Raw genomic sequence first — 12,841 nt, 5'->3', positions numbered from 1 at the left:
GAGGACATTCATTCATAGGGTCGCTATGAGTCGTCTACGACTTGACGGCACTTAACAACAACAGTTAGGTTGATGAAGAATACTGGATATGCCGCGAACTTCCAGAATAAATCCATCCTTGAAGAAACACGACCAGGCAGCTCCTTACAAGGCGGGATGGCAAGACTTGTCGTTTGGACATGCTATCAGGAAGGACCTGCGCCCGGAGGCATCACGCTTGGTGAAGGGCCCACGAAGAAGAGGAACCATGATGAGGCGGATCGACGTCGTGGCTGCTGTGACCGTGGAGGTTGTGGGGCAGCCAGGATGCAGTGTTTCATCTGGGCGTTGGCACCACCTTGACAGCACAACTGTCTGTAACGGAAGCGACTGAAGCTGACTCTTAGCAGGTGGATGAGTGCTGCCACCAGGTCCCTAACCTCAGGTTCTGTAGATGAGGCAGGTGCGGACTCAGGAAACAGGATTAGGATGACAGATACTTGGGGCTGCTCTTGGGATCTGTCACCATGCTGTCCCAAGGAGAGGACTGTACCTGAGCTGGCCAGCCTCCGGGATGAGCCTCATCTCCTGACCTGTGTGGCTTCGTGTCGGCTCCCCGTGATGGTGGCCTGTGAAGTGACAGAGGCTGAGGGAAATGATGGGGAGTCATGCAAGACAGGCAGCTCCCACCTTGACCTTTGGGGCCACCATGGAGGAGGGCTGCTCAGATAGCCCTGTGGAGAGGTCAGGCCCTGCTCTCTCACCGGCCATAGGGGTGCCCCATCTTGGAAGAGGGTCCTCCAGCCCCGGTCAAGCTGATGCTGCCTCTCTGACTCCACCTGTAACCTCGTGCTTTCCTGAGAGAGGGCCACCTCACCCTCCCAAATCCTTGACCTGGAGAAATTTCATCAGTGGAAATGGTTAGTGTTGTTTTGTGAACAGTAACCAGAGACGTACTGTTTAGAACAGTTGGCCACATGAGATTAAAAGGGCAGCATTTACACGGAAAGGAAGTTCACAGGCAGGACGGGGTAGTTTAGAAGGATGAATGGAAATGAGGACACCGGGAGGAAGTGGGGAGAGTGTGGTGAGATTGTATGTATTGTATTCAGTGTAACCCAAAATGTGTGTGAATGGTTGAATGGAAAATTATTTTTTTTATTTTTTTTTCCTATAATTATATTTTATTAATTTTCATAAACATTTACAGAGATTTTGGGTTTCCATTCATTCATTGTTGCACTATTCTCTCTACCCTCCTCCCAGTTTGTTCTTGTCCAAATGCCACAGTGCTTGTCAAAGCCAGTTCTGATTAATCTTCTTTGTCAGTGTGTCCTTTGCCATTCCCTATCACTCCTCCCTGAGAGATGAATGGAAAATTAGTTTGTCTGAAAGCTTTCACTCAAAGTACAATTGAAAATTACAGGTAAAAAGATTCTGAATTAAAATAACAAACCAACAAAAACACAGATCATGTTAATTTAAGCAGTTCACTTTTTAGAACTGTTTTGTTGTACAGCGATGGTGCAGCAGAGTCAGACGAAGAAGTCTCTGAGAGTTTCCGTTTTTTCTCCATCTGTCATGATGTCGCTTATCGAAAGTGCAGCCTTAGAAAGAGTGCTTCCTGGAGGCAAAGGTGATAAAGCTTCGTCTCACATACTGTGCCCATGTTGCTAGGAGAGGCTGTTCCTTGGAGAGGGACATCATGCTTGGAAAGATGGAGGCAGTGAAAGAGGAAGCCGTCAGCGAGACAGACTGACACGGTGACCACAGCAACGGGCTCGGTGTGTCAGGGATGATGAGGACGGCGCAGGACAGCGCAGGGGCCAGATCACAGGGTCACAGGCCCCTAACAACAGCTCTCAGAAGGAGCTGCTCTGTCAGCCAAGAGGCGGGTGGTTCGAATCTGCCAGCTGTCCCCTGGGGAGGATGGGTACTGTCTGTGATGTGCTGTCTCTGAAAACCCACCAGGAGGTCAGTTGTGAGTGGGTCCAACTTGACGGCTCAGGACAACAGCACTCAGTACAGGGATGCTCCCTGATGCAGTGTATTGCATGCTGAGCTGCTGGCAGGAAGGTCAGAAGTTCGAATCCACTGACCAGACTGAGGGGAGAAAGATGGGCAGTCTCCTCTTGTTGAGATTCATGGCCTCGGAACGCAGCAAGGTCATTAGGACCGGGCCCCGACTCAGCGGCCGTTGCCGTGAGATCTGAACGCATGCTCAGCTGTGCCTGGCGAAGGCCGTGCTGTGGGGGCTGTGGGGGCAGCTCACCACCACCCCCATCCCGTACATGACAGCACCGCCTGGCCCCATGCATGCCCAGTCGCCGCTGTGCGTGAGCCCCTCCCTGCACTGCTCTGCCATGAGGCTCGGCCTCTTTTTTTAATGACCCTCTAATTTACGTCAGTGCCTTGGAACTCTGGGGTTAGAGGTGCATTCAGCACCCCCTGGGCCACCAAAGAATCAACAAATCTGTGTTGCAGGAGGTGCAGGCAAAGCTCCCTGGTCTGACTCTGGGTATATCTTCAGGAGGAGACAGTCCTTGGAAAGGATGCCAGGCTGAGAAGGGTGGGGGGTCAGTGAAGGAGAGGAAGACCCTCCACCAGAGGAACGGACACAGTGATGACAACAGTGGACTTGAACATGATGGCCACGGTCAGGACGGTGCGGGACCAAGCAGGGTCTAGACCTGCTGTTTGCAGGGTGGCAGTGACTTGTGGCCTTGAGGACATCTAAGGACAGAGACTGCTTTTCCCAGCAGGACACCCTCTTCCCGGGACTAGCCCCGCCCCACCACTGACCACTTGCCTAAAATATGCGGGACAAAGTCTTGCTGTCCTCGATTCTACTAACCAAGCAGGGAGTGGGATTTTCTGTTAAAATTCTTTTTCTAGCGGCTGAGGAAAGCATAGACTCAGAAGAGTCCCCAGCTTTGCTGAAAACTCACAGCTCGAAAGCTGTAGGGTCAGGACCCCCCAAGTGCCTGACCCCAACCCAGACCTTACTTACTTTCTGCCCTGAACCCTTTCCAGGCTGTACCCGGAGGACTCAGAACCCCACCCAGGGCCCCCTAAAAGACTCGAGTGGAGGGAACTTTCAATGCAATAATGTGAGGCTGCAATAACCATTATAATTAATTTATACAAGAGACATTATAAAACGACACTCGTGGAGTTCTGTGAGGTGCCCGGCTTCCCCGGTTAAACTACAGGGCTTGTGGAGACAGATGAGAGAGAGGTATTTCAATATTTCTTATAATTTTATATTCTCTCTAATATCTCTCATGCTAATTTCATTATGCAACACAGCCGGCACAGTGATGTAATTATTGAAAAGTAATTTTGCAATAAATGGACTTAAATGTGTCAGAGTCCATTGTAAATTCAATCTTGTGGTGAGGGTGGCGGGTGCAGGCGGGAAGCGGTGAGGGATCTGGGTTCTGGGTGCAACTGGAGACGCCCCGTGTGACCCCCGCTGGGGGTCTTGTTACAGATGTGGGTGGTGGTGAAAGCCAACCGCCCCCACTCCCGCCACCCACTGCACAGCTCCTCCCGCGTCTCCTGCGGCGGCCGGTCCAGGCCACATCTGTCCCCGGCCAGGCCTGGCAGCTTTCCTCTGTACCCAGAGGGCAATCCAGAGTGTTGCTGAAAGTGAGGAGAGCTCAAACTTGCCGAAGAAGATCCAACACAGCAGCCTTCCCGCCAAATCACGTCTCAACGTCAAGAAAACAAGAAGCACATCACTGAGCAAACGGGCCGTGTCCTGAGATGGAGCAGTTACTCCAGTTGTCAAGGATTTCATCTTACGTGGGTCCACCGTCAGCACTCATGGTGGCAGCAGAGATCGAAAGCCAAGTCACCCCGGGCAGGCGCACTGCCGGCACTTACGCAGGGTGCGGGGGGCAGGGCTTGCTTCCCATGCATCTGACAATTGTTGTTGTTTGTTGTTTAATGCCATCGAGTCGTAGACGATTCATAGCGACCCTATGAACGAACAGCCTGAGCACTGTTCATACATAGAGTTTCCGGAGGCAAGCCATTTTGGAAGTGGATGCCGCTCCTGCTTCCAGATCTGACAGTTAGACAATGAATAAAGAAGACGGCGGAGTGACCAGTGCCTGTGAGCTGTGGAGCTGGCGACGACACTGAGTGGCCTCTGGACCTCCTGTCCTGGAGGAAGAGCAAGGAGGGCCCATAGGGGCAAGTCGTCAGGAGGGCCTGGACCCTGCTGAGGGTGGGCAAAGGGGAGGCTCGGAGGGAAGACGCTGGCCATAGCAGTGGCCTCAGGCCAGGACGGACATTTGTTCTGTCTCCCATGGGCTCTCAGTGAGGCAGACAGGACTCAAGGGACCTGACAGGAACACGCCGGCCTCCCTCTCTGTCCCACGTCTTGTCCCTCCGGCCTCTGTGTCCTTCAGTTCCATCCATCCGCCTTTCCAACCTCAGGGCCTTTGCACAGGCTGCTCCCTCTGCCTGCACCTTCCCCTCTGGTGCCCCATGATGGTTCCTCCTCTATGGCACCCACTCATGGTGGCTCACTGACCGCCAAGCCCATCACCCTGCCATTGGCAACACCCCTGGCCAGCCCCCACTGCCTCTAGGGGGCCCGTGGTGGTGCAGGTGGTTAAGTGCTTGACCACCAGCTGAAAGGTTGATGGCTCCCAATGGATGAGGCCCGGGTGCCAGCACCACCACTCTGGCGTCCCTGCAGGTTATGGGTCACGTGGCGTCTCTACCCAAATGGGTCAGAGTCAGGGAACCTGTCCGTCCACTGACATCGGCCAGGCCCTGACCCTGCAGGACAGAGCAGAACTCCACCCCCCCACCCCCAGTGACTCCAGAGCCGTGAGCTGGGATGAGCAGACGGCCTTGTTTCTCTCCTCAGTGTCTGGTGGGTTTGAAATGCTGCCCTTTCTGTCAGCAACTTGGGGCTTTAACCGGGGTGCCACGAGGGCTCCCTGCATGACGACTGCACAGACCTGACAGGCGTCACACATCATCTAAGTTACCAAAGCCACAGGCAGCATAGCTGGAGGCAGATGCGGGGAACGCTCCAGGGGACCCCACTTTCAGCCTTAAAGGATGAGGCGGCAGTCAGCTGGAGGAACCAGGATCACTCCATTGTGCCCCTGGGGAGGGGCAGGGAAAGGCCCTTGGGGAGAACAGTCAGGCCCTGCCCCTGGACAGGAACAAGACCATCCTGGTCTCACACAGCTGGACCTCGGGGTGTGTGGAGACGGGGTCCTGCGGCCAGTCCAGAAGACTGCGTTCATTTGCTCTTTCCTTCATAGACACATGCCCAAGCCCAGCCTCCCATCTTCTGGAACTCTCCACCAGGCTGGCACCTAACCTCCGCCTGTCACAGGCCAGCCTGATTCTGTAGTGTCCCCAGGCCCCGTGTAAATTGGCATCTCATCGATTATTAATGAAGTACTAATTGTGCTCTGCATTTCATTCTGCTGAGGCTGCAGCTGGGCCCCGGGTGGGGTCTTGAAGGCTGAGATTAATGGGCTTGGGTTTGGGGGTGGGCTTCCCAGAGCAGTGGTCACAGAGAGGCACTTATCAGCAATGAGGGACCTCCCCTCCCCGCCTGCTGTGGGTGGGGCTGGCAGTGTGACCCCCTAACAGGTGAGAAGGCTAAGACGGGGTGGAGTCGGGGGAGCCAGGGGAAGGCCATCTGATCCTTCTTGCACAGATGTGCTGAGGGGGACCGGTCGCCAGCAGTGGCCTCCATGTGAGCCTGACCAGGGGCCCAGTGCCTTCTGACCCTGGGATGCCACCGGCTCAGGTCAACTGTGCAGCCAGAGGGGTCCCCTGCCCAGAGAAAGGTCTGCTTGCACCTGGATCCCACCACTAGGGACCCGCCCTGCCGTGGGATGGGCTTCTGACCTTCCAGGCTGGAGGCACTGTAGGGTCGGCATCTGGGCATGGTCCAGGAGGGTCAGCTGGAGTCCAGGCCCTGGCTCCAGGGGCATCAGGTGCTGACGTGGTGGAAAAAACAGAGGCTCTGGCGGGACCAAGATGGCGGTTGCCCGGTTGCATGAGGTGGTTGCCAGGCAACCAGGGCTTGGGGACCAGTCCTGCAGGCTACTGCGAGGAGGCAGCTCTGGGGACCAGCTCCCTGGGCGCTGAAGATGTGAAGATGTGAACAGCGATGACATAGGAGGTGGAGCGGGGCTTCTAGAGTATGGTCTCCACCAGCCTCAGGGCCGGTCAGTCCTGGGGCGGCCATCTGACCTGCCAGGCCCCTTCACCTGCTGGGGTGGCCTGAAGGTCTAGGATCAGTGCCCTGCATGCTTGTCTGGACACCTGAGTGCAGACTGTCTACCTGCTGGGACAAGGAGCTGTCTCCTGTCTCCCGCTCCATAACTGGAGAACCCCCAAACCACCAACAGCCATGACCCCTGAGCCCACCTTGCCTCCTTGTGATCTCGGTGAGGCAGAAGATCCTTCCTGAAGCGGAAGCCTCATCTTTCTATGATGAAGCAGCTGGTGGGTTCGAACTGCTCACTTAATAGCTGACAGCTGTGTGCTTAACCACTGTGCCGCAGGGCTCCTTGGAAGAAGGAGTCCCACCCACAGTACTGTTGTTTTGAAAGCCACACCCAGCCCATGGCCCTTGGGTCAATTCCGAATTGTGATGGCCCACAGTTGTGCTCCGAGGCAGAAGTGGGGGAGAGACTCCCCATCTCACCCTCGGAGTGTCTGTGGGTTTAAACCTCGGTCCTATCAGTGAGCAGTGCAATGGTTCTGGAATTTGAGGGGCCTTAGGCAGGCGGAGGTCACTGAGGTGAAGCTGTCCCAGTGCACAGGATGATCCTGCTGACCCTCTGAGGCTGGGACAGTGGGTGAAAAGGATGAGAGATGGGGGTGGTCCAAGCAGAGGGGCAGACGCCGTGAAGTCTATGAAGTCCTGGGTGGGAGGGCCACGTGAACAGGTCGGAAGACCGGCCTAGAGGATATGGGAGTTTGGGCTTCTCTTCTGAGGAATGAGTTGTAGGGGGACTCTACTCAAGGAGACAGACCCTTGAATCTCCACTGACCCCCAACATAGCTGTCATATTGTCTCTACATCTCCCCACAAGTACTTAGCTCCCAAACTTTTTAACCTCCTGCTCTAAACATGGCATTCCTCCTGACCACCCTCCTTCAAGAACCCTGTAGTGGCTCCCACTTCCCAAGGAACTGGGATTGTCAGGGTGGCTGATGTAGGGGTCCAGGCAGGGCCAACTTCTCAGAGGGGACAGGTGGAGGAGAGAGGCTTGTCATGGAGGGAATTATGTCCTTTTCCCCCAAAATACGGGTCAACTTGGCTGGGTCATGATGGTATTGTATTGTGTTGTTACATTGTGTTGTGTTGTGTTGCATTGCATTGTGTTGTGTTGTGTTATATTGTATTGTGTTGTGTTGTATTGTATTGTGTTGTATTGTGTTGTGTTGTATTGTGTTGTGTTGTATTGTATTGTGTTGTGTTGTATTGTGCTGTGTTGTGTTGCATTGCATTGTGTTGTGTTATATTGTATTGTGTTGTGTTGTATTGTATTGTATTGTGTTGTGTTGTGTTATATTGTATTGTGTTGTGTTGTATTGTATTGTGTTGTGTTATATTGTGCTGTGCTGTATTGTATTGTACTGTATTGTGTGACTGTCTCCACTTTGTGATCTGAGGTAGTTTCCTCAGTTGCGTGCTATGTGGTAAATTCTAGTCTCTGGTTACGGCCCCATTTGGAAATGAATGGTCACGTTCATGAGATTGGACCAGGATGTGTCTTGAGTATTGCGATGGACTGACACAGTGAACACAGCAATGAATCTGGGTGTGGAGGGGATGGTGAGATCTGCTGTCCTCTGGGTGTCTGCGTCATGGTCAGCTTGGTGGTCCCTGACAACAGGAAACGTGTCTTGAGCCCCTCATTCCTCTGTCCAGCTCCATGGCATCATCTCTGACTCATGACACACTGGACAGAGTGGAACAGCCCCGAGGGTTTGTGAGTCCACCAGCCTAGAAGAGGTAGAAGGAGCGAGAAGCAGCGGAGATCTGACTGCCACTGGAAGAGAAGAGATGGGTCTGGAGCTGGGTCCTTGAGCTGAGAATCTCTTAGACCCTGGAAAGGCTGGTACCAAGACACCTGGAGGTCTCTTGGGATGCCAGGCCCACAGATGGTGAAAGGAGTCGAGGACGTTCCCTGGAGCCCACAGAGAGAAGGTTCCCCTAGAGCTGATGCCCTCAGTTTGGATTTCAAGCCTCTTAAATGTGAGCAAATGAATTCCTGTTTCTTAAAGACACTCCCTTGCGGTAGTTGACGCGGTAGTTGTTACACCAGTGCTAGGGAAAGGTCTGAGCCACCCCCCACCTGGGCCCTCTTCTACTCAGGCTGGGGAAACAGCCCAACAGCGGCGTGGTTCTCACAGACATGGTGCCTGCAAGGATTTCCCCCGCGGGGTTCCATCAGCAGCTATGCCCTCAGTGACTGTGGTGGTGTCTGTCAGGGGTACAGCAGAAGAGGCCCCATGCTCCGTGATGCAGGAGGGGTTCCTGGGGTGAGGGCAGAGGAAGGGTACAGTGCAGCCCAGCCTGTCCCTGCCCTGCAGCACCTGGCTTGGGCTCAGCCCTCTTGGGCTCTGGGGCCCAGAGTCTCCTAGCAATGGAGCTTGTTGCTGTGGCAACAAGTCTCAGAGGTCTGGTGCCCACAGGTGGGGTGAGGACTTGTGCCCCCCCCAGCACCTACTTCCATAGAGAAAGGCTGCGTGGTGTGTGTGACCTCATTTTACCCAAGCCACCCCACCAACCTCTCATCAGCAAGGGCTTTCTCAGGGGACCCCACACTGCCAGGTTGCCGGGGTACCCACACTCCTGGGATCAGCTCCCACACCCGCTACCTGACCTCATTGGCTGTGCGCCCCTGACTGTCCCCACCTCCATCCATGGTGATGGCCTGGCATGGTGAGCCCCTGAGGATGGGGCAGTAGGACTTGAGGGGCTCTGAAGGCAGAAATGGGTCCGGATGTGCATACCCAGCATCCCCCAGTTCTTGGGGACCTGGGCAAGTCACCCTCGTTTTGGACCCTTTGTTTCCCAGTGTGTGAGGGGCTGGTGGGCTGCCCTGTCTGACAGTTCACTGAGGGCAAGCGAGAGCGGCTGATTTGGGGGCTTTGGACAACAGAAATGTCCTCTGCTGTGGAGGCTGGAAGTCTGAATCAGGGTGTGGGCAGGGCTGTGCCCTCCAGAGGGACATGGGACAGTCCCCTCTTTCCCTTCTGGTGGCCCCGTGTAGTTTGTTCTTCCCATGGCACCTCCCCTTTTCCTTCTTCATTTGTAAGGACACCACTTAGGTGAACTTAGGACCCACCCTGGCCCAGGAGACATCTCCAGAGACCCTGTTCCACTGAGGCTGTGTGGACAGGGACCCAGGATTGGCCCATCAGTGCACCTCCTTGTGGGATGAAGAGGCAGCCTGCCCTGCAGGATCCCAGCTCTGAACCCCGTGGCTGCGAGACTGAGGCCCGTGTCTGTCAGGGAGACACCTGACCTGACACCCTTCCAAACATGATGTCCCCTTCCAAGGAGGTTTTAAAAGTGGTGTTGGCAAAAAAATACTGTGTTGCTGTGGCCTGCTGGGAAAATGAACAAGGCAGATGTGGAAGAAATCCACCTGGGGCGCTCCTGGGAGACTGGTGATGTGGCTTCAACCTCGTACTGCGAATCTGTCACATTTTGTAGAGTAAGGGTCAGTAAAACTGAGACAAGCTTGCCTGAACTCGACTGTCAGAGCAGCCACAACTATGACTCGAGGACCCAGGACCGTGCACCACGTGGCTCATCCCAGGAGAGGTCAGTGGGCCTGAGCCAATGGGACCTTAACTTGTGTCAGTGCAAATAAACAAGCAGACCCACTATCCTCAGGTCGGGCCCACCGTCCTCAGGCCAGGCCCACCGTCCTCAGGCTGGTCCCACCATTCAGGCCGGCCCCACCGTCCTCAGGCCAGCCCCACTGTCCTCGGGTGGGGCCCACTGTCCTCAAGTGGCTCCTGCTCCCAGCAGTCGAGCCTGATGATGGAAGGGGGGTGCCCACAGGGATTCCGAGGATCTTCCTAGAAGCAGGCGGCCTGGTATTTCTTCTTGGAGCAGCTGGTGGGTTCAGCCCCTGCTCCACCAGGATTGCTTGCTGGTAGTGACCCTATTTTCCACCTCCATGTGATTATTCTAAGAGGCACAGCGACACAGTTGTTCTGATAGTAGGTGGCCAGCTGAAAGGCGCTGACCACCAGCCATCCTGGGGGAGAAAGATGACAGTCTGCTCCCCAGAACCCCTGGAGTCAGATGGAGGCTGAGGGGGTGCAGGAGGAAGGAGGAGCAAGGACCCCTGTGTAGGGCCTTGGGAGCAGTGTGGGGGCATCGCTGTGTGTGGAACAGACTGAGTGGCCCTGCCTCCTCTGACCCCCAAATCTTCATGAAACCAGGGCTGAGGGCCCCCTTCCCAGGCCTCCATTTCATGTTTCTCTCTCCAGGGTGGTCCCCCAGGCCTCTCAGTGGCCGTGGCTGAGACCTGATGGACATGGCAGAGCAGTGGGCAAGGACTGGAAGGTGGGAAAGGCAGAAATGGGTCTGATACCAGAATGCACCTCCATGTCCCCCCATGGTCCTGCCACTCCCACACAGGTGCCTGTCCTCTCTGGTCACTCGCTCCTCTGGGCCTCTAGGTTCTCTGCCCTCCTGCTGCCCCCACCCTCCCCTCTCCTCTCTCCCTCCTTTTCCTTCTCCCTCCCCATCTCCCCCCCCACTTCTCCCCCCTTCCACGCCCTCCGTCTCTCTCCCTCCTTCTCCATCTTGCTTCCCCTCTGTTTCTCAGTCCCCCTCTGTCCTTCTTTACCCCCACCTGTCTGTCTGTCTGTCTCTCCTCTGACTTTCCCTCTCTCCCCAATCTGTTTGTCCCCTCTGTCTTTCCATCTCTATTTCTCTGTTTCTTTCTCTCCAGCCTGATTTCTTTCTCTCTTAGCCACACATATCCCATTATCAGGCTCATCTTTGGACTTCTGAAAGGTGCTGAGGAGTGTCCTGGGCCACAGACCCTGGGGGGCTGATGTGCTGAGGGAGGGCTGTATATGGGGTGGTGATGGCGGTTGAGTGTGTTTTAAATACAATGCTACGGAAAATGTAATAAATATTTAATTTTATTTTATTAAATCCCAAACTGGCGATGGCTGACACTTTATTAAAGTGTCAAAGTGAGTGTTCCGACACTCTAATTACTTATTCTAACAAGGAGGGGGTGGCAGCAGCTGGGGGTGCAGGGGGAGCAGGGCGCAGGGGAGCCGTGCTGGTTAAGTAACACCTATTAAACCGTTATTTGCACCTAGAGGCATTTCATTAATACCTCGACAAGAGTCATCACACGCCTTCGTGGACTGACCCTGAATGGGGTGGGGTCTAGTCACCCCTTCCCGCTTCATCTGGCTGCAGCCCCCTCTGACCATCAGAGCCACAAAATTATTACCACCCCAAACACACTTCTAATTGAATTCCCGGTGTGCAGACAACTGCTTCTGGGGTGTGGTGCAATCTGGGGCTTGGGGGCCAGGCCTTGGATCCCGAAGCCCCAAGTTGACCTTTCAGTACCTCAACCATGAAATCTCCCGAGTACAGACAGTCTTTCCAGCAAGGGCCCCAGACTCAGTTTCAGCCCTTTGGAACTTGCTTCATGCTGCTTCAGGGCTCCTGTGAGTCCCCCACCGGGTGCTGGTGGAGGCCTCCTCTGTTGCGAGAACTGGGCACTCCTGGGCAAGGTTCGCTGTGGGCTTGAAGTGAGGACGTATGAAGTCCTGTCCTCCCAGCGGCCTTCAGTGGGGAGGCCCCCAGGGGGCAGAATGAGCCTGTTTGACTCAGTGGGAATGAGTCTTGGGAGCTCTCTGAAATCTGTCCGTTAATCCTCTGTCGGATCATAAGGTACATTCACTGTAACGACTGGATTCCAGAAAGCACATGAGATGTTTCCAGGGGCAGCTCCTGGTGGAAGTGTGGCTGGAAGTGGGGCACACAGGAAGTCATGCTGATTGACCCAAGTCCCTGAGCCGTTGAGTCGGGACAGACCGCAGGTCCCAGCCCTGGTGCGGTAGGCTTAGGTCCCCAAGGAGTCCACGTCTGAACCCCAGGACCCGTGAGAATGTTGCCTCCATGGAGAATGGACTTGGCAGCTGTGAGGAAGTGAAGGGCTTTGAGATGGAAGGACTTGCTATCTCGGAGGTCTGCCTGTAAGAGGACACTTTCTCAATAAGTGAAAGAGGAAGATAGAACAATGAATCCTGCTGGAAGAATAGGCTGAACCTTCACCTGGACGGAGCTTTGCTCCTGTGATGGGCTGGAGAGGAAGAGAATGAATGCAGTTCCCACATTCAGTGGATGAGGGCGTCATGGAGCACAAAGTGAGCAGCACTAACCCCGATGAATAATGTGGGTAACGCGAGGCCACACAGGATTTTTTTTTTCTGTTATGCATGGGGTGCTTTGAGTTACAGATGTCAACTCAACAGCGGCAAATAACAACAACCTAATAGTAAATGAGTATCAATTTGCTAAACTAAAAATAAGAAGACACTTTCTAATGGCCACGTGTCCCGTGAGTGGACCCGCCCTCCGGCTCCTTGTCTGCTGGTTTCCAGCCTGACTGTTAACACTGTGCTGGGTGGAGTCTTCAGAGCTCCCCCTGCTGTGGGCCCAACGTGCGACTGAGACATTCCCAAGGTGGGAGCGCAGTCCACGGAGAGGGCTCTGGCATTAAGTCCTTACCCTGGTGTGCTCAGTCCTGTCCCCTGGACTTCAGCTGACCTTTCAAAGCCGGACTGGCTCATTTATTTATTTCTTTTT

At 54.7% G+C, this 12,841-nt stretch overlaps 1 protein-coding gene across 1 annotated transcript in view; it reads right to left on the bottom strand.

Moving 5' to 3' along the window:
- Positions 1-3,363: 3,363 nt before the first annotated feature.
- The window catches only part of LOC102851417 (ferritin light chain-like), a 31,514-nt gene continuing 22,036 nt past the window's right edge, over positions 3,364-12,841 (bottom strand). Inside the window, exons 2-3 of the mRNA XM_006889730.1 lie at positions 8,860-8,962; positions 3,364-3,595 (exon numbers count right to left, since the gene is read on the bottom strand). Of these exons, the coding sequence (XP_006889792.1) occupies positions 3,364-3,595; positions 8,860-8,962 (335 nt within the window). The remainder of the gene's footprint in view (positions 3,596-8,859; positions 8,963-12,841) is intronic.

The sequence above is a fragment of the Elephantulus edwardii genome, unplaced genomic scaffold, assembly GCF_000299155.1.
Source record: "Elephantulus edwardii isolate Elephantulus edwardi_28Jun2011 unplaced genomic scaffold, EleEdw1.0 scaffold00080, whole genome shotgun sequence".
Taxonomy (NCBI): domain Eukaryota; kingdom Metazoa; phylum Chordata; class Mammalia; order Macroscelidea; family Macroscelididae; genus Elephantulus; species Elephantulus edwardii.
The sequence above is the reverse complement of the archived record's forward strand: the minus strand, read 5'-3'. Positions and strand labels throughout refer to the sequence as shown.